The 21759-nt window shown below is 46.2% G+C and overlaps 1 protein-coding gene across 1 annotated transcript; it reads right to left on the bottom strand.

Annotated features, from left to right (window-relative positions):
- Window positions 1-1632: 1632 nt before the first annotated feature.
- On the bottom strand, window positions 1633-21356 carry LOC311209747 (inner centromere protein-like; the record flags this gene model as incomplete). Its single annotated transcript, XM_084287259.1, has 19 exons — window positions 1633-1847; window positions 2610-2769; window positions 3993-4106; window positions 6876-6966; window positions 7245-7417; window positions 7832-7954; window positions 8683-8803; window positions 9638-9747; window positions 13112-13246; window positions 13334-13451; window positions 13781-13832; window positions 14393-14471; window positions 16619-16652; window positions 16833-16884; window positions 19047-19843; window positions 20095-20139; window positions 20428-20528; window positions 21006-21084; window positions 21190-21356. 19 exons carry the CDS (start codon window positions 21354-21356, stop codon window positions 1633-1635), a joined length of 2766 nt encoding a protein of 921 aa, XP_084143385.1.
- Window positions 21357-21759: the final 403 nt, after the last annotated feature.

Genomic DNA, 21759 nt, shown 5'->3' with positions numbered 1-21759 from the left:
GATGAGTCCAGAGGAAAATCCAGAGATGATTTAACTCACTTTTATCAAATTAGCAAGCATTCAGACAGCATTCAACATCAGTGTTTTTGCCATTTCAGCAAGCCCTTTCATCTAAGATAATAGTACAAAACTACAGAGCATCTACCAAGTACAATCATCTCACATACATAACGCCGATCAAGAGCATAACATCTGCAATTGATGTGTTTCAGTATAAAAACCCACATCATTTCAAAATACATTTGCTTGAAAAAAGTTAAGTATGTGCACGAGGAAAGGTGCAATTCTCCTTAGATGCCGTACAGTCGCCACACGGTTTTTTTAAATTGCCGAGAAGTATGTACACTGTGTTCCTCAGTCTGCTGAGTGAAACCGCAGCCATGAACACTCACCTATGTTTAAAACACATCAAGCTCCAAGAAAAAGATGATTCTGAGGTAAGAACCATATAGGTCACCTTCTTTACAGAAGACAGACTTTCACAGCTACCTGCAGAAACTAATGTAACTGTTGCCTTGAAGTTTTCCTTGAAGTTTTTTCTAACAAGTGCTGCTCTACGAAGACCTCTGTTCTCCCTGTAAGGGAGCTTGTTACAGAGAAAACACAAATGCCTGTGCCATTTGTGAATTAGGTGTAGAAAGCCTAAACCAGAAAGTGATCTTGGAGCTGAAGTTCTGAATTGATATTCTTTCTTGTGAGGAAATTTTTAATAAGTCCTGTTGAACCTGTTACTGAACCTGAAGTGTAAAACAATAGCCTAAAAATAAAACCAGCTTTAATGCTGAATAAATGAAATAACCAAAGGGAGAAAGGAGCAAGACAAGGATTAAAAAAACCACCATCCTTTCAATCCAGTCTCTGCCACAAACATGGTAATTAAATTAGACAAACAAAATTATATCAGAACCTTTGTATAATTTACCTGAAGGAAGCCTAGAACTATAAAGCCTGCTTATGCTACTCTGGGTATTCCTAGAGACGTGATTAACACTAGGGTCACATCTATGTCCAACAACTGAAAAAAGGTCGATCAAGTCCTCAGGATGTTTCCATCCCAGCTGCGGTAACATCACCATCAATATCGCTTATGCACAGAAGTGCACTCGTGTTGGAATAAAGCGTGCTACTGAGAACTGAAATACCCAAATTATTTTGCAATTTGCAGGCAACGAAGCCCACACCTGCTAATATCTTTATTCTTGAGAACATCAGTAGTGCGTATTTGGACTTTTCTCAAGATGCATGCAGAGGTCATCCTGCTGTACAACCTTTGTTCACTATGTGCAGCAGTGGTTGCATACTGTGGCGCGCTCGCCAGAAAAGAGGAGCCTCACGTTGCTTTAGATGATGCATCCTCCTGACGTATAGGTCTAAATCTTTGCCAACTTAAAGCTAAGAGTAAAAAAAAGAAAAAAAAATGCATCTTTCAGAAGCAAGGCCTCCCAAAAGTCTGCAACTTTGCTCAACAGTGAGAAAATAAACCCCAAAAATGGAAAATGCAAGAGACCCAGTAAGAGCTGACATTTAATCCAAAGATAATACCTAAAGATTTCGGGATACTGAATACTACCTCTCACCTTGAGAGGCAGAAACGTATGCCCATTGCTCCACAGGAGACAGCCACTGCTCACCTCAGTACTTTTTCAGGCTATATGGCAGACCAAGAACCGATTTGGAACCTGTGAAGGGCGGGGAATTCCACACAGCCGAGCTCGTGCGCTTGAAGTAGCGTGGTTTGCTTTTGTAAAAGATGTCCTCCAACTTGGGGCTTACAATTCTCCCGAAGAGCGCATCGATGTTGGGAGGGTTGTAGTACTGCCGGATTACTGCTTGGTTAAGCTGATTCCCTGGAGAAACAAAAGTTAGCGCTCTTTATTTATTTATTTTTAACTGAAATTGCTGTGCAGGCTGGTTGTATGCAGCACACGCTGGCTCCCTTCATCTCTAATCACACAAATATTGCAACAGGAGAAACTCTTGTAGTTCTATGACATTTTAAAGCTCCCTATTAATGCTTAGAGCTTCAGCATAGATCCCTTCCTTGGTGGGTAAGTATTGCACGAACTGAATTCTGCCCAAGAACTAGAATATATTTGCGAGAAGCGAGGTTTCTCTGCTTCTCTTCCTACAGGTAAGATTAGTTTCAACACAAACTTTTAGCTCCCCTTGGGTAGGTGGAATATGAAACAATAATGGAAGCGAGTACTTCAGAACCAGGACAATAGCCTGCTGCAACCTGGCCTATAACATCTGGCGATATTTTTATTATTTATTTTTTTAAGCCAATGGTTGTCGAGCACACTTTGAGGCCTAGTTCAGAATTCCTCCATTCCCAATGGCAAAATGACACTTGGAGCAGTTAGGGTGGTTTTAAAAAGTTTTAAAAAGTGTTTTTCCCCAGTGTTGTCCCATGAAGCTCCCAGCTGGTAAAAGAGCCCTCGACTCCACACTCCAGCCACATCACTGCACTGGTTAGGATTTTTAACTGTACAAGGTGCGTGTAGGAGAAATCGGGCAGAATCTTACACCAGGTCTTATTATGCATCAGAACAAAGCTGCAGGAGGGATAGGCTGGGGGCACGGAGGATATTTTAACCCACTACACATACCACTGGCCCAGGCAGGGATGGGCTTGCGAGGCTGGCTTTCGTCATCAGTAGAGTCATCGCTGTTCAGATCCATGCCATAATTATTGGGATTTATCTTGGGGGGCTTTGGATCTTTCTGGAACTGCGGAGTCATCTGGTATGAATTGCAGACAGGTGAATTCTAGAAGATGAACATATTGGCACGTGTTAGATGCAATAGCACTGTTACGCTTCCAAGTTGTTCCATGACACTTACAGATTAGAATACCTCAGTATTCCACCTCTTGCTGTCTCACAGTTGCAAAACTTAACATTTGGTGCTTTTCAAGCTTTGGTCAAAGAACTTGACCCAAGTTCTACAGTTCTGACCCAAATACAACTTTGCACTGTCTTCTCCTGTTTGCTTAGGCTGCTTAATCAGCTATGGATGACACAGACAAACCAGCAGTACGCGTACCTAGTGTAGATTCAGCACTTCCATTCGTTATAAGCACACATTAAATAGATTTGTTACATCCTCAAAGCTGGTGCTGAGTAATGCCCTTTAAATATTTTGCAACCAAGCTCCTAGGGTTATTTAATAATTTTAAACTGAATATTACCTTGCAGAGAAAATGCATATAGAACAAACTGCACTGTAATTTTGATGTGAACAGTAAGACCGCTTAAAATGCAAGTCATGAGGGAAAACAAACAAACAAAGAAAAACTTAAAACTGCAGATTTCACCAACCATAAGGTGTAAGTCAGTCCTTAATTAGAGGGACAAGTATCTCTGAAGAGTTGAGAACAGTTTTGCTTTTGTCATGGCGTCGTACACATTAAAGTTATCTCATAGTTTGCTGGTTTTGCATTTAAAGATTGAAATATGTAGCTTTACAGGGAGATAAAGATTCATATATTTGTCTTTGATATTCAAGCACTACATTCACCTCCAGCATCATCTTAAATTCCATCAGCTGTGCAGCACAGCTGCAATCCTGTTCATACCAGACTCTGCTGCCACCCCGTGGCTGCTTCCAACTTTGAGTTTCAATACCACTATTTCAGCGTACCTGCTGCCAGCAAGGTTCGCTCACTATTTACACAGGTGGAGTTCAGAGGGGGCAAGGCAACTTTGACTTTAACCACTGCCTTATCCTGACAACTAGAAAACACTGACAAATACTTGCTGCTTCCTTTCCCTTCTTTTCACTCCCCAGAAATCATTTAAGTACTCCAGACCACCAGGAGTCAACTTCAGATACCCGTGGAAAAAAAAAAATTACAGAATCCCTTTTTTACTGAAAGGGAATAAAAAAGCAGACGGTAATACTGCCCACAGTTATTACAGCACGCCAGTGCTGGAATCAAAGTTCTCCGATGTAATCTCTTGAAGAAATTTCACCAGAGGGAGCAGAGTTACCTCTTTTTTTTCTGGGTGCTGTGTTTGGGCTACATCTTTAGCCTTTTGTTCCTCTGGTAGTTTCTTCTGTTCTTGCTCCTGCCTCTTCGTCTCTGCTAGCAACTGCTCCTCCTGCTGGCAAGCCGATGTCACAAATGAATTAAGTTTACCTTACAAACTAAACTATGCTGTTAATCCAGGGTTTAACATTTTTTTATACACAAAAGAAATCTAAACATCTAATTACAAGTTTTCGTTGCTAGTGGTGCTTTCTATAAGGAGCACTCTGAACGCAGCACAGACACTAAACAATTCTGATGTAATGTTTTGAGCTTTCCTCACCAAGTGGCACAACCTGACCTTCCTATTTAAGGACATGATAACGTGATGACCTCCTGCCTTGAAAAACTTGCTGCTGGCTTCTTCAGGACACACACGTCAGGTAGCAGCTGACCTCTGAGATGGACAAGTCCGTGCTACTGACTTACTATATCTTAGCCTCTCTTCAGACTAATAAGCGTACAAATACAGTATTTGTAGAGCCCAAGTCATCCTATTCTACAGCAACCATCCAGAACAAGCCAAAAGAATCTGCCCCTAGGCATGCTTACTCTTTCCCTCTGGATGCAAATAAACCAAGAGACTGCTAAGTCAAATGGCACACATCTGAAGTTGATAAATCCCACCCAGTCTTAGCAGCAGGACAAGTTATACACGGGTCGGGCACCTGCTGTCAGTGTGCTAACACCACAGCTCTGCCAAGTAAAGACCTAGTGGACGAGTCCCCCTGGAACACTGTCCTTAGGGACAAAGGAGCTGAACAGAGCTGGCAACTTTAAGGGTGTTTTCCTTAGAGCACAAGAACTCTCCACCCCCTGTGTAAGAAAGCAGGCAGGTTGGGAAGAAAACCAGGATGGCTGAGCAAGGACCTGCGGGTCAGACTGAGGCAGAAGGAGATGCACAAGCAGCAGAAGCAGGGACATGTGGCCTGGGAAGAGTCACAGGAGAGGTTTCACTGGCCAGAAGACATAGGCCAAGGAGATTGCCCCCCCCCCCCCGATAAATGAGAAGGGAGAACTGGTAACAGACATGGAGAAGGCCGAGGGACTCAACTTCTTTGCCTCAGCCTTCACTGCCAGCCAGGCTTCCCACATCTCATTTCCCTAAACCCACAGATGAGGGCTGGGGGAGCAAAGTTCCCCCCACTGTAAACAAAGAGCAGAGGTTGGAGGCCACCTGATGGAACTGAACAGGTACAAATCTGTGGGGCCCGATGCCATGCATCCTAGGGTCATGAAGGAGTCAGCTAATACAGTTGCCAAGCCTCTCTCCATCATATTTGAGAAGTCCTGGCAGTCAGGTGAAGTCCTGGTGACTGGAAAACGGGAAATCACTGCCATTTTTAAACAGGGTAGAAAGGAAGACCTGGTGAACTACAGACCAGTGAGCCTCACCCCTGTGCCTGAGGAGATCATGGAACAGATGCTCCTGGAGGCAATGGTAAGGCACATGCAAGAAAAGGAGGTGATCCGAGACAGCCAGCATGGCTTCACCAAGGGCATTTGAAGGGCAGACTGCTCAGTGGATAAGGAACAGACTGGGTGGCTGCACCCAGAGAGCGGTGGTCAACAGCTCCACGTCCAGGTGCAGGCCAGTGATGAGTGGTGTCCCTCAGGGGCCTGTTTTGGGACCAGTGCTGTTTAATATCTTTGTCAGTGACACAGGCAATGGGATTAGGTGCACCCTCAGCAAGTTTGCAGATGACCCCAAGCTGAGTGGTGCAGCCAACACACCAGAAGGAAGGGGTGCCACCCAAAGGGATCTGGATGAGCCTGAGAAGAGGGCCCCTGTGAGCCTAACGAGGTTCAACAAGGCCAAGTGCAAGGTGCTGCACCTGGGTCGGGGCAATCCCAGACAGGAGCATAGGCTGGGAGAAGAACTCACTGAGAGCAGCCCTGCAGAGAAGGACCTGGGGGTTTAGGTGGATAAAAAGCTCGGCAGGAGCCAGCAGCGTGTGCCTGCAGCCCAGGCAGCCCTACATCCTGGGCTACATCAGCAGAGGGGTGGCAGCAGGGCAGGGAGGGGATTGTGCCCCTCTGCTTTGCCCTCCTGAGGCCCCACCTGGAGCCCTGCGTCCTGGTCTGGGGCTCCAGCACAAGGATGTGGGGCTGTAAGAGTGAGCCCAGAGGAGCCACAAAGATGCTCAGAGGGCTGGAGCACCTCTCCTATGGAGAAAGGCTGAGAAAGATGGGAACGTTCAGCCTGAAGAAGGCTCCAGGGAGACCTCATTGCAGCTTTTCAATACTTAAAGGGGGCTTATAAAAATGGAGAGCACCTTTTTGCTCAGTCGGATGATGGTAGGACAAGGGGGAATGGTTTTAAACTAAAAGGGGAGATTTAGATTAGAGGTTAGGAGGAAATTGTTCACTCAGAGTGTGGTAAGGCACTGGCACAGGCTGCTCAGGGAAGCTGTGGATGCCCCATCCCTGTTTAGTTAATCTACGCCAGAATGACCAGTGCAGAAAATAACCTTATAAAGTCTACAGCCTGTACTTGTGTTTCTGCCAAAAGTGGTATAAATATAAAATTGGGATGTTGCTTCTGAAAAATCTGGAATTGTTTTTTGACATCAGAGAAGTACAGATACATCCAGGCACAAAGAGAAAAGCCAAAGCCTTCAATTCAACAGGTGCATTATCTGTCTTTTCTTCTTGCTCTGCTGCCATCTAGACAGTGAGCACAGCTGCTGTCCATTCCAAAACAAACCGAGGACACACTTGACAGAAGTGCTTTAGCTGGCTCTAGTTCAGAAGCGCAATCGCTCGCTCATCAGGGTTCTTAGCAGCTTCAGAGCTCAGCTGCTTCAAACAAGAGGCCACTGAAGCCAGAGGCATGTCTACTTACTTTTTTCTTCTCCGTTTCCTTCTGGAGCTGTTCTTTAGCAGCCAGTACTTCCTTCTGGAGGCGAGCTGCCTTCTCTTGCTGTTCACGTTGCCTGAGAACCAAAGCAACGGACCGTTACGCTCAACATTGTACAGGGGTACCCTGCCATCCACAGAGCCTGCTGCAAATCCCAGCTTTTCAAGGCGCTCCCATCATACTTCCTGCACTGAGCTCCGAACTACTTCTTGGCAGCTCAGTACCCCCAACAGTCCAGAAGCACCTGGTACCAAACAGCTCTTTGGTGCTCAGACCTTTCACTAATGCCCTCTGTTCCTGCTTCTTTTCAAAGTCCCAGCACAGAATTTAATGCATAAGTGGATATTAGCTTACTTTTCTGCCTGGATCCTCTCCTGTTCCTTCCTCTTCTCCAGCTCTCTCTCGGCAGCCAGCTGTTTCTCTCTCTCCTGTTCTGCCTGCCTCTGCTCAGCAATCTTCCTGGCACGTTCCTGCTCCTCTTCCTTCTTCTTCTGCATTAGCTCTTTGTGCCGACGGTCCTCCTCCTCCTGGTAAGCAGAAGGGAACTACTTACACCCCACTGTACTGGAACAGGCTCCAGAACAAAGAATCAGGACCACCTTATCTGACCAGTAGCCACCACCATGTTCTTCATCTTTGAGACACAGGGTTAACTGAGAAATTTAACACTTGCTGATTCCTAACATAAGGCCTTCAGTAAGAATCTGTACGGAACTGTGGAAGAAATGCAGGTCACAAACACCACTAACAGCTCACAGGATAGCGCAAGAGGAAGCACAACACTGCAGACAGCTTTGAGGACAAAGAGCTTCTCCGCTACCCTCATTTTTACTCATTTGGGTCGTTAGTACTCCTGGCCGGATTCCTTGCTCACAAAGACCACGGCAGACCACAGCCATTCTAACTGCACGCAGGACAACGGGATGGGCTCCAGCACAAACCTGCAGCAGTGCTTTTTGTTTCCTGGCCTCTTCATCCTGCCTGCGCCGGGCCTCCGCTTCTTCCATTTTCTTGGCAGCTGCTTTCTTTTTGATCTTCTCTTCTGCCAGCCTTTCTTCCCGCACCTAAAACACGCACAGCTAGCTGAATACTTAAGTCTCAGATGGGACAGTGCTCTGTGAACATGAATTACCATGGCAGTAAGGCTTAAAGGTGCAAAACTCCCACCCTCTTATGAAGTGAAGATGTTTTTTTTGGCCACCAGGAATCAATGGGACCTGTGCTTTATTTTAAAAAGGAAACATTTAGGGAAATTACCTTCTTTTACATCTTCACAGGAATCTACGACTACTATTCTGGTACTTATACGTCTAATATCACAAGTCACGAGGACGTATTATAAGAAGCACAAAATAAATAAAGCAGATGGAAATACTGAAAGCAAAACAAATGATTGCTGCAGCCACATCTGCAAATTGTCTGAAAATCTCAGGCACAAGATAAGGTCTGGAGGAAGTATGTTTATTTTCACATCTTCATCCAGTAGTCAAATAAGAGAACGACTTTAAGTAGATAAAGCCAGACTAATGGTTTTATCTACTTGAAGTTGTTTCCCTACATGACTAGTAAAGCCCTAGCACAGCCCACTTAACTTCATAACTCTAGAAAATAAAGGTTTTCACCTGCCATTTGCTGTAACCAAGAGAAAGCTCAGAATCACTAAGCGCTATGTTTCTGGAAGTGTCTTCATTCAAATGTTCTCCAGTTCATTCTCTGAATTTCAGCAGCCTCAATTCCTCTTTCTGGAAGGCACACTGACATAGCATCACTGTTCAAGCAGAATGGTCCTTACCTTCTCAGTCTTCTCATCAAGTAGAGCCAGCTTCTGCTCAATGCGCCTTTTCCTCTCCTCCTCCATTTGCTCTGCTCGTTCCCGAGCTTGCAGCACTTTACGGAGGCGCTCTTCACGCTTCCTGTAGGACACAGCCCAACGTTAGCGGTGTCAGCTAGCTGGATGAGTTTCTTATGTAGAGTTTGTAACTCAAATATAAGGCAACAGAGACAGTTCTTGGGCAGCACAATATTCAATGTACCGGTGCCCTGGTTTTGGCTAGGATAGAGTTAATTTTCCTCCTAGTAGCTGGTAGGGTGCTATGTTCTGGATTTAGGATAAAAATGACACCCTGATGTTTTAATTGCTGCAGAGCAGTGCTTACACCAAGCCAAGGACTTTTCAGCTTCTTGCTCTGTCTTGCCAGCAGGCAGGCTGGGGGAGCAGCAGGAGCTGGGAGGGGACAGACCCAGGACAGCTGACCCAAAGTGGCCAAAGGGGTATTCCATCCCATCTAGGGTCATGCTGAACAATAGATAGGGGTGGCTAGCTGGGGTGGGGGGCCGGCTGCTCAGGGTTAGGTTGGGCATCGGTCAGCGGGTGGTGAGCAATTGCGTTGTGCATCACTTGTTTGTACACATTAGTAGTAGTAGTACTGTTATCGTTATCATCACGTGGTGCTTAGCTGCCGGCCAGGTTAAAGCGCAACAACCAGGTAAGCTGTTTAAACATTGGCAGTATCTTTAAGCTCCATCTGAAATACAGGACTTGAGGCAGAAAGCTGAAAAAGCAGTCAACTACAAAAGTTAACTTTTTAGTAGCATCTTAAACACTATGCAAACAAATACTGTCTTCACAGTGTACGCAGACAAGAATTTTTGCTGCGCATCTGGAATTTGCAAGACAAATAGCCTAGATACAGGGCCCTGCAGGACCAGAGAGAGCAGTTCAGAGAAGGCAGAAGGCTTATACTCACATCTTTGCCTCTTCTAGTCGCCGTTTCCTTTCTTCCTCCACTTTTTGTTTTCTCAGCTGTTCGGCCTCTTGCTTTTTCCTCAGAGTCTCTAGCTTCTGTCTCTCCTTTTCCTGAGATGGATTGAAACATGATTATACTCAGCTGACAGGGCTTCTTTCTACCTCAGCCTGCTCAGATTAATTAAGGACCCAGAGATAACACCATGGAACTGCAGCTGCAGCCACAACCAAGGGATGGTAAGAAGCCTGAAATAGAGCTCAGGTAACCTGTGATGTGGTCATGGATGTCTGGGAACTGATATGATGGACAATGAGGAAGTGGTATTAATCCTTGAAAGCAAGAAAAGAAGCTGAGTTGTTGGAACCGAAGCATCAGCTCCTAAAGTTCAGGCAGCTTCCACAGATTGCGGACAGAAAACACCGTGATTTATGTTGGTAAAAAGAACTAAAAAAGCAGTGCTAATGCTTGGCAATAACACTAACATCCTGCAGAGAGCGAAGAGGACAGATGGTGCTCTAGGAAACACATTGCTTGCTTCAGCTCAGAGCTCTCACAGTCTTCTTTGCTTCCCACAAAGATTTATCTCGTGGTAAACCACCACCATTTAGACAGAGTGCTTGCAGCTTGTTTCAAGCACACAGTTGGCCCCATATATCATCTACACAGAAATGCAGGGCGTTTTTCCCATTTCCCCAAACAATCCAGCTAACTCAGCCGAAGCCTGCTGTCAATTAGAAGAGCAAGATCCAACCATCATTACAGTCATGGCAAACACATTAAGATAAAGTAATTTAATGCCAGACTGCACACTGCAAATGCCTCGTTATGACAACTCTAGTCTCACTGCAAGCAAAGCCATTGATAAGCAGAGGGAAATACTCAGACTAATTACCTTATGCTGAGCTTCATGTTGTAAATGATTGGTAACTAATATCCAAACTAAGTTAGAGCTATCAATTATCTCTTTCTGCTCTCATTTTTCTTAGTTACGTTAGCCCCCAAATGGAAAAAGTCTTAAGGGGGAGGTTGCCCACAGTGGAACAAAACCTAATGCAATCACAGCAAAGGATCCACAGAGAAGAGACTTTTCTTATCACACCAGCTCCTTTGCCAATACAGACAGTAACGTCAGCAGGAATACCACTGAGATTAGAGGTTGAATACTTCACTACCTCTTAATGATAGGCTTCTCTTAGCTGCTGGAGTACAGCAAGACTCTGAGCACTGCAACCATGACAGCTTTAAGCAATACAAGTTCAGATATTAGATTCCCAAGATATAAGCTAGACGCAGGAAAAAGCTTCAGCAGTGTTCCCTCCTCTCCCTTCCCAGCTTTCTTGCAAGTGAAAACAAGCCCTAGGTCTACCTTATTTTGCAGGCAAGTTGTTGGGTATGAAAAGTACGAGCAATCTATGCTCGGCACGCTAGTTTCTAGCGCATCCCTAGGTACATCAGTGAAGCTACACCCCTGTCCCAGCATTACACTGTCAGAGCTGTATTCTGGAACAAACACTACAGCACGCTGATTGAAACCGGCTTTTCACAAACACTGACTTCTCTTCCAAGTCAAACAGCAAATCTAAATCTAGAGCTGGTATAGGAGAGGGGTGCCCACCTGGTGCAGGCATATTCCTACTGTAAGTCCAGCCTATGCAATTAAATGGACATTACTTATGACAAAATTGTTTTTCTCTGTGTTCTGATTGCATGGAACAACTCCTTTTGCAAATATAGAACCTCATACACCCCAAAAACCACTCTGCTTGGGTTCTTGTGATGCTGTAAACTTCACTGTAGTAATACCTAGGTAGAGGCATCTGCCTGCAGACACAAAGGCATGCCACCCATCTTCACTAAGAGCTGGCTGCAACAAGTACACTCCCCCTTGATAGTGGTGCTTATTAAATTTGGGGACTCAAATGCCTGTCTCATTGACACAGCGGTCTCCTATTAGACAAGCTCATGTTTCTTTCTGTAAGAGCCTCCAAAAGTCTGGTAAGTCTGATAAACCTCAGAATCCTAGAACATCCCAAGTTGGAAGGGACCCACCAGGATCATCGAGTCCAACTCCTAGGTTCCCAAAGGACCACCCCGAAAAAATACAAATAAAAAAAATCAGACCACGTCTGAAAGCACTGTCCAAAAGCTGCTTAAACTCCAGCAGCTCGGTGCTGTGACCACTGCCCTGGGGAGCCTGTCCCAGTGTCCAACCACCTTCTGGGTGAAGAACCTTTTCCTGATTTCCAGCCTGAACTGCCCCTGTCACAGCTCCATGCTGTTTCGCAGAGCACAGTGGGACAACTGACCAGCAAGCAATGCCCTTCTTGATGCACCCCAGGATACGGTTAGCTCTCTTGGCTGCCAGGACATGCTGCTTGCTCACGTTCAACTTGCTGTCAACCAAAAGCCCTAGATCCCTTTCTGCAGGGCTGTTCTCCAGCATCTCGTCCCCCAGTCTGTACAGATAGTCAGGGTTGCTCCTTCGCAGGTGCAGAATGAGGCACTTGTTCTTGTTAAACTTCATATCATTGGGGGATTGCCCAGCTCTCCAGTTTGTCCAGAGGCAAGGCCTCTCCACCCTCAATAGGGTCAACAGCTCTGCCCAATTTGGTATCATCTGTGAACTAGCTCAGAAACCTTAAAGGCCTTCATCCAAATCATTTATGAAAACATCAAAGAGGACTGGTCCTAAAACGGAGCTCTGGGGAACTCCACTAGTGACAGATTGCCAGCCTGATGTAACCCCATCTACAAGAACCCCTGGGCCTGACCCATCAGCCAATTGTTCACCCATCTTATTATGTTTTTATCTGACTGCATTCTGGTCCTTTTGTCCAGAAGGATACTATGAGAGACGGTATAAAAAGCTTTACTGAAACCCAGACAGATCACATCAGCTGGCTTCCTTTGGTCAACCTAGATGGGTGATCTTGTCATAAAAGGAAATTAAGTTTGTTAAACATGACCTTCCCCTTGTGAAGCCATGTTGGCTGCATTGTCCTTCAGGTGCTTTTCAATAACTCCCAAAATAATCCTCTCCATAGTTTTACCAGGCACTGAAGTGAGACTGACAGAACATCAGGAGCATGGATTTAAAAGGCATTTGCTAAGTTCTCACTCGTTAAAAAAAAGTCCTTTCTAGGAGTCTTTGGACATGGAGACTTGAGCTATACACACCCAAACTGCAGTATTCAAAATCCTCTTTGTTTTCATTTCCCAGTTATTTCCAGTTTTCCTTCCCTTGTTAGTTGCCAGTACCACAGGGGAATGCCAGAGAAATAAAGCTTAGAGTCTGAATCAGAAATCTTTAGGAAGCTGACTAGTAACAAGTTTACTTAATTTATGTAAATGTAAACAGAGAGCTTGAAGTTGCTGCTTAGTTTAATATGGGTGGGAAAAGTTGTTTTGCATCTGTGCTTTACCTTAGACACTCTTTAGACCATCACCTACCAGCTTACAACAGTCTTTACTTACCTTGGGATCAATTTGGAGAGGAGCGTTGTGCCTGATGAAAGACTTGATTACTCCGTTTCTCCCCACAGAACTTGGGGTCATTAGGAGCTGGTTCTTCTGCACAGTGTGCAAAAATGTTTTGAAAGGACGTACAACCTAAGAGAAGAATGCCAAAAAAACAATGTTCAGGTGTCAGTAGGAAACAATTCTTGGGGAAGTACAGCAGGGTTGTAAGGATCTTACTTTGCTGGCTGGACAGGTAGGGGATGGGGTCTTTCTTCTGGGAGGAGAAAGCCCTCCATCTTCTGCTTGCTGATTGTCATAGCGGTGATCCACAGCTCTTTTGTAACTTGTTTTTCTCCTGCAAGGAAAATACAATCTATGGTACACCACAAATTCTCCCGATCGTCTCAAGTTCAGGTTTTAAACAAAGATCATAAAACTACCCTATCTTTAAAGATACTTCATTGTGTATACTTAAGTAGTTATCTAACAAAATTTCCAACGTGATAGAAGATACAAATTAAATCATCTTTTCACAGAGGCAGAGAAAACTTATTGCAAGAGTTCCATAGTCACAAATCACTGAAGCCCTTTAACAGTGGTTCAGTGTTGAACCTGTTTTGAACAGGAGACTGGATTACAGACCTCCACAGGTACCTTCCAACCTGAGCAATTCTCTGAGTATACCTGGCACTTTGGGGTGGTTCCTGGGTCTCCCCATTCTTATTTACGTTGCTTTCTGAAAGAAAACAGTTCAACAGTTAGTTCTAGTCCCCCCAAAAATCCCTTCTAACACTGCTTTGAAAGCAAACAACAGATTTAGAAGCTAGCAAAATAAGGAAAAAAAAGGCCGCCATGCAATATGCACAGCAGGATCTTGTTGCTTGCTTTCAGAAGTAACCATACAGTATCATATGAACCTAGAAATACACAATAAAGCAAAGCTGTCTGGAGTTACGTACAGTACACAGTTTGCACCAATACACTATCGAGTTTTGCACAGATACAGTGCAACAGCTTGCTTCAGAAACAGGATGCAGCTAGGTCTCCCATGACCTGAGCACATGTAACCCTTCATCTTCATGACATCCCAGCCTGTTTCCATACATTTCCCAGAGCGGAAAATGGCAAGTCCAGCACAGGTTCCTAGCTGCTTATCTCTTCAAACAAAACGTGTTTCAAATATTTGATTAGTTTTTCAAATTGGGCTTTCAAATTGACTAGCAAGCCTTTCAAACTTCCAGTCTCCCAAAGTCAAGACTATTTAAAATTCTGCCACAAAAAGCCTCTGGCAGTTACCGTTGTTGTTCATCTCCTGCGGCTGTTCATTTCTGTTGACAGTCCGAGAGCGAAGCGACATTCGTGGACCTTCAAAGTCCTGTAGGAAAAACAAATGAGTTTCAACCCAACTCTGGCACAGAAACAGGCAATTACTGCTTCAAATCATGTCGTCACACTGGCACAGATGCTGTAATATTACCAGAGGATACAAAGATACCAGAAAGTATTAGAACCAGCACCCAGAGTGACGCCTTGACCTCCAGCTGTGAAAAATATCTTGGGACACCATCCTAGCAAATCCCTTGATGTCACGTCATCAGCAGAAGCACAGACGTTAACACAGAGCATGAGCATCTGCAACGAGGGATTGACTGCTCAAACTGAATGGATGAACTCAGACTACTGAGGACAAAAGCATTCCTAGATGGAAACCTGTTTATGTTTGCTGGTCTTCTGGCAAAGAACCAGGCAATGCCCATTTTACTTCGCAATGATGAACAAACAAGACAGCCACAACAAACAGCTCATTTCCTGGGTTTATCTATTTCTATTATTAATGAGATATGCGCTGCTGCTTGCCGCCTTTGCACTTACACAAAAACAAAGTTACTTCTTTGACAGAAGAGCTGTCAACGCCCTTTGAAATCTGCACTCTGCTTGCAGTGCAAGCATTAATTCCCAAATAAAATTCCCAAATAAAATTCCCATAAATCCCCAAACCCACCTTGGTCAGCAGGTAGGCTGGCAGCCATAAAGGATTTGGGTACGCAAGGAAAAAAAGAAGGATGAATATTTCATCCTCCGCATTTTTTATTCTTTTTTTTAGCATCACATCCTAAGGCTAGGTATAGGAAGCATCTTGCTAGCCAACAGAATCACGTGGATCTGGTTAATTTGATGTCAGGCCTAACAAAAACCTGACCTTTTAGTAACAGCACGCATAAAGGTATCATCTTTGTCTATAGGAACGCATAAAGACATTTTCGGTTTTGAAAAGGCTGCTGAGTAGCCACATTTTCCTGCTGCTCACAGCTCACAAAGGAAGCCTCTGGAGGGAACCAAACCACAGTCGGTTTGCTCTGAAAATTGCCAATAGATAGATCAAGGTACAGAAACACAAGATAAAGATCCTCTTCTCGCAGTCTGCAAAACTGTGGGTTCATTTTTTTCCTCTCCACATTTGCACTTTAAGCTTTTCCACACCTGAAATTCAGGCACGTAAGGTCCACAAGCACTAGAAGAAATGAATTTATTTGAACTTGTGCAGATCTGCTGAGAAGCACAGCCATACACGTACATATAAGCCTGTCCTTGCTTACAGAAGTTCGAAGGCCACAGAGCTCAACTCCATTAATTCAGTCTTTTATTGAAAATTATTCTCAGTAGTACACTGACAAAATCCTGGGAATCCTTCCTCATGAAGGCAGTGACAATTCTGGAGGGATATGTTTTGACCTGAATGAGATTTACAGATTTCTGTGGTTGTCAAAGACAAGCTGACAACCTTTCAGCAATCTGCAGGACTCATGAAAAGGTCAAAGGAGCTTTTAAAACACAGAAACCTTAGAGAAACAGCAACAGCGTACCAACTCTGCCCAACTTAAAAATATTAAATTATAAGGAGATTGTTTAACCGCCTACGTATGAATTCAGGACTAAATTTTCATACAATATATCTCTAGCAAATGGATAAGAAACAGCCAACAGAAAGCAGGCCTCTACTTAGAATGCCAACAATACCAAGGACTGAATTTAGTGCTTGTATGCAACCATTTACATCACTAAAATGCACACATTTAAATATATTTATAAAAGATAGGGATGTTATTTTTGAAACTTGCCTTAGCTTTGAAATATTAGAGATTGTAACACCATACAGGATGCCTACCTTTGCTTGCATCCAAAATAAGCCTCGTGTCAGCTGCGCTCATTTTCTGAAGTAAAACTTGACTGGCTTTTATTCTGATAATTTTGAACACTGTGATTAAAACAGACCTGACAGCATCAGACTTCTTTCTAGTCTGTTGATCAGAACCGGGTGTGCTATGGATAGGCTCACGCCTGTATCTGAACTCAGTGCTCTGCGCTTGCTTTATTCAAGTGCTGTGCACGAGGTTGGCTGAGCCTGGCTGCCTCTCGTCAGAGCTCCCCAGTCCCTCAGTGATGAATTAGAGATGTACTCTACACATTCTGCTCACAAACCAGTGCAAACAGGAACACTTTTAACCTCTGCGCAAAACTTACCAACTTTGAGGGGGTAGAAGGTCCAGGAGGAGGTCTAGAATGAAAAAAAGGAGGTAGCTATGGTTAATAACGTTGAGGAAACTGGGAAGAGACATGGTAGACACAAGCCATGCATTTTACATTAAGAGTTACTGCTGGAAAGAAAACAAAAGCAAACAAAAAACCCTCCACAAGAATGATATTGATGGTTAAAAAAAAATCTTGAAGCACTCACCCAGTTTTGACAACTGTTTCTTCATCCTCTGGTACCTCTTCAGAGCTGGAGCCTAGAGAAAAGAAAAAAGGGTGCCAAAGTTATAACATACAGGCCAGGACACTCTGCAAGGTTCACTCAGGACTGGTGTCTGCTCTGCCTCCTGAGTTACTGCCTGCAATTCAAATGCACGCCACTTCAAGCAAGGGCAGCTTAATACAAAGTAGTACAAGGGGAAAAAAAAAAAAAGTTGCCTGCGATTTTAATATATTCTCAATTACAGGTGAGTTCAAAGCGATATTCAAAGTGCTGACATTAGGAGTGGCCAGGTTTGGGCTCCGACTCGTTTTGCATGGCCGTGTCCAGATATCAGCGGCAGTAAAACCAGCATTATTTGCAGAGTGCTGCTCCCTGCTAAGCACTCCAGCTGGCGCAGCGGTAGCCGGCTTTCCAGTACCAACACAGGCTGGGAAATGCTGTTAATTATTAAGGCAGATATGCAGCTCCAGACTGAGAGGAGTAAACACGGCCAGACAGCTCACGGAAAGGGAAAATCAGGAGTCTGCTCCGCAACATCCTTCACTGCTGGTACTGAAGGAAACCCAAGCCCAGGGGCTGTTCACATAGCCAGTGCAAGAACTTATGCATAGAGATGCAGCAGGCATCATGTTGTTGATTAACACCTACGCAATTAGCCATTTGCTTTGGGCTTTCAGACATTAAGAAGCTCGCCTGGAGCTGTCTGAAGCACCTAATTTCCTCTCCTTAAACCCCAAAAGTTTGACTGAGCAAGAGATCAGTCATGTCAAGCAGTGCTGAGGGAAGACATAATGCCTTCCTTAAGCCTCCCAGACAATCCAGACCTGGACAACACAGATCGATATTTAATCTGTGCAGAAAATGTTATTTGGGTGTCTCTTCAAAAGTTACTGGTAAGAACAGTTCCCTACAGCTTCATTTTTACAGAGGGGGCCCTCGACACAGAGCTAGAAACTTGGCCAGAACTCCGCACTGCCTGGTTAACTGTACAGGAAATCCTACAGGAACTGCAGCACTCTGATTCTGCAAAAACATTTAACTAGAGCAGTTAAGCTGAAGTGGAGGAAAACCCCTTGTCCAGATACATCCTTCCCCAGCTAAACTGCCTAATTCACACGAAGTCTGTTTTAGACAATACAAACACCACGCGGCTGTAACACGACCGATTAACACATCACTGTAGCATTATTTCAGCTGTCCCAGTTCTCCCACCAAGCAAACAATCAGTTTTGCAGAAGAGCCAACCTTGCCTCGATTTCTAACACCCTGAACTTTTCTCATCTCACTTGCGTTTCAGGAGCAATTTACTAGCCCACCAGTTACTAGTCACTTCACTGAGCTTGCAAAAAGGAGAGGTTACATCCAGCACTTTGTTCTCCTGCGCCAAAACCAACGCTTGCATTCCAGCAGCACAGAGCAACGCTTAAACCACTGAGTGGCCCCTCGCAGAAACCTGCCTCTATTACAGACTAAGCATGAAAAACTGTTTTAAGAAATTTGAGAAGCTCGGTCTCCAAATTTCTTTCTCAAAAAAGAGGCTCTGGAGGAAGCAGGTTATTTGTAAAAAGCAGTGAATATACACACGACAGCTACCTTGTTTCCCAGAAAACAGGCAGGACATGGCCCATACTGCTCTTAGAGAGCTACAAAAAGCAACAAACCCCGTTTGCCAGCTTTCTCCTCAACTTCATCAGCTATCACCACAGAAACAGATGTTAAGACCGTTCTCTCACACGATTTAAAAGGCTGAACTGGCAAGCCACAAACTTGATTCCCAGTTCTTTAAGCTCACCCCTGTGTAGGAATGTAACTTTCCCAGCCACAGAACCCAATCACGCAGGGTGGTTGCTGTAAAAGCGCCCCCATTCGGCTGCCTGCCATGACCAGGATGTGAATATGCAAGAACTGTTAGCAGAAAACTGCTGCCTCCTGAAGCAGGAGCAAGCCTCAACCACTGGGCAATGTTCTGCAGTGCCTGGCTGTTCCCCTGCTCCTGGCAAGGCTCCTGGGACTTTCCCTACAGCTTTTGGGGCTGTCTGGAGGGACAATACGTTGTGCTTTATCTGCTGGCTACTGTGTGGATTCTCACAACTAACAAGCCCTGGAGCTATGGCTCCACACAACTGGAAAGCAGTACCTCAACAAAACGAGCGGGAACAGTGCAAAACAAACTTATTTGGTGACATCCAAACTTACCATTCATGCCACTGGAGGACATGGACAGCTTCTGAGGTGCCCTGCTCTTGACCGCTGTCCTGGCACTGGATTTCCGGATCTGACTCTCCCTCTTCCAGGCTCGTGAGTATTTCTCTGCCAGCGAGGTTCTGGAAGTCAGGGAAGTTTTACCCAGCAGGCTTCTGCGCACAGAGCGCCGGCTCTTCCGAGAGCCTTTAGGAGTCTCTGGGCTGTCCCTCACACACTGGGCAGGTTCTTTGTCAGCCTCTTCGTGAGCAGAGACATCCATCTCCTCCAGCCTGGGCTCTTCACTTAAAATGATCGAAGCATCAGCTGAAGCATCAGCTGCTTTTGCTGTCTCCCCCTTCGACACAGTCTCGCTTTTTCCTGCATCTTTTGCCTCGGGGGTGGGAGGGACCAGCAGCTCAGGTGATGCTGGCCCAGGCTGTGGCTGGGGAACACTGCTCTCCTCCGGATGATCAGCATCAGGGCTCAACAGGATGCTTGCAGAGGGCTTCTCTGCTGGTTTAGAGGCACTCTTCTGGATGCACAGCTCAGCACTGTTACGATCACTGAGGCCAATTTCTACTACGGGAATCATCCCTGCACCCAGACGGTCAGGAAGTAACTCTGAGCACTTAGCGGGTGCTGCAGCCTTGGAGCTCGTCAGCTGCTGGGAGACAGTTTGAGCTGAAGAGAAGCTCGAGACTTCTTTGACCTCAGTGCTGAGCGGTTCCACGTTTTCTTTGTTTTGGAGTTGCTGGGAAGATCGCTTGGAGGGTACCAGTTTGAGACTGCTAGTCCTCCTTCTAGATAATCTAACAACAGAGACAGCACGTTAGAGCGGGACTGGGCACAGGAGCAGACCACAACTCCTATCACAACAGTCCCTTTGCAAGTCAGAGCGTACTGTTCCCAGACTGAAGCAGCAATAAGTACAGATCGCTTGCCTGTGTCTCTATTTGTAAGGTTGCTGATTACAGTTAGGTTATGTTTGTGTTGGAGGCTTTGTGTGTCTGAAAGCCCTTCTGTGAGAAGCTAAGTTGTGGTTTTGCAGTAGAAAGCTAACCTTCTGTATTCAAAGGTAGTTGTGCAGGCATAAGAAGGAGAAATGCTAAGGAGGCAAGCGGACAGTAGAAGGCCTCACTGTTCCAGAATAAGGTAGGAGAGTGAGAGAAACAGGATGAGCAGTGTGAGAACAAAGATCACAACTTCTCAAAACATAAGAAAGGAAGAAAAAAAAAAGAAAAAGAAGAAAACAAAGGGTTGAAGAAAAAAAAGTACATATATGGTATAGAGGAGTGTCGAGTAGCTTGTGAACCTGCAGTACTCAGCCAATGAGGAACGAGGGGAGGTGATCAGGTGTCGGGTAATAGAGAACAGAAGGTTATGATGTGCTCACTATAACGTGCTCCTATTTGGCAGGATGCCCGCCATTGCAATCCCAAATAAAATAGCTTCGCAGAAGGTCCCGTCTGAAGACAATAACAGATTTGTCTCACGCTTCCATGCACAGACAGGAACGTGCAGAGAAACAAAGGTAAAAGCAGGTTTAACACATACAGAGCTGCAGAAAGGAACTAAAATGACACGATCGTATTAGTGAGAGAAGGAAGAAGTGGGAGACACAGAAGGGACACAGATGAGGGAAAGAACAAACAGGACGCATGAAAGGGACGCGGCTGAGGGAGACAAAATCGGGAGACACAAAAGGTGGGAGAAAAGAGAAACGGGGCACACGACAGGGACCCCGATGAGCGATAATGGCCCACCCCCAGCCGAACACCCGCTGCTGCAGCACACTCAGCCCACGGGCTGCAAAACACGACACACACCCGGCCCTTTAACACTACATCCAAGTGATGCAGGCCGATAGCCCCCTTGGCAGCCCGTTATCTCCGCGTTTCCCCCCTCAGCCCTCAGAGGAGCCCTCAGCGGCCCGGGCGCTGCCCACCTCCTCCTGCCGCCATCCCCCTGCAGCACCGAGGCCCTCTTCTTCCTCTGCCGGCTCTTCTGCGACGGCGTCTTGGGCAGCAGCTCCGGCTCGTCACTGTAGTGGCTGCGGGGAGAGGCGAGGGGAGAGGTGAGGTGAGGTGAGGCGAGGTGAGGGGGAGCCGCGGGCGGGCCGCGGGGCGCTGTGAGGGGGCGGCAGCGCGGCCGTTACCTGCCGAACATGCGCGCCGCCTCGTCGCGGATCTCCCGCAGCCACAGCAGCTCGGTGTCGTCCACCTGCCGCAGGAAGTTGGCCAGCAGCCGGCCGCAGGCCGCGGGGAGCTGCTCGGGGCCCGGCATGGCGGCGAAGGGGCCCAGCGCAGCCGTCATGGCCGCCATCGCCTCAGCGCCAACCGCTCCCGGGCCGCCGAGAATTCAAACGCAACGCCCGCCCCCCGCCGCGGCGCCGCGGCGCTCTCAGCCTATCGGCGCCGCGCTCGCCGCCGCGCGCACGTTCCTATTGGCTGAGAGGTGGTGGAAGGCGGGGAGGTCTTTGTGGTGGGGAGGCGGGGTTCGGAGGGCGTGATGGACGTGGAGGGCAGCTAGTGAGAAGGCAGGGAGCGGTGGGGGCGCGCTGTGATTGGTGGAGGGGAGAGTATTTAAAGCGGGGAGGGAGCGGGGGGCATGAGGGTGAGGCTGAGCGTCGAGGCTGTGAGGTGGGGGCTCCCATTTCCCCTCACAGGTCCTGGGGGCAGCCTCCTGCGGGGGGACCATCAGCATCCTTCCCTTATTTTATCTTCCC

Source organism: Netta rufina (genome assembly GCF_964035555.1).
Source record: "Netta rufina genome assembly, chromosome: 5".
Lineage (NCBI taxonomy): Eukaryota > Metazoa > Chordata > Aves > Anseriformes > Anatidae > Netta > Netta rufina.
This window is presented reverse-complemented; position numbering and strand designations above follow the sequence as displayed.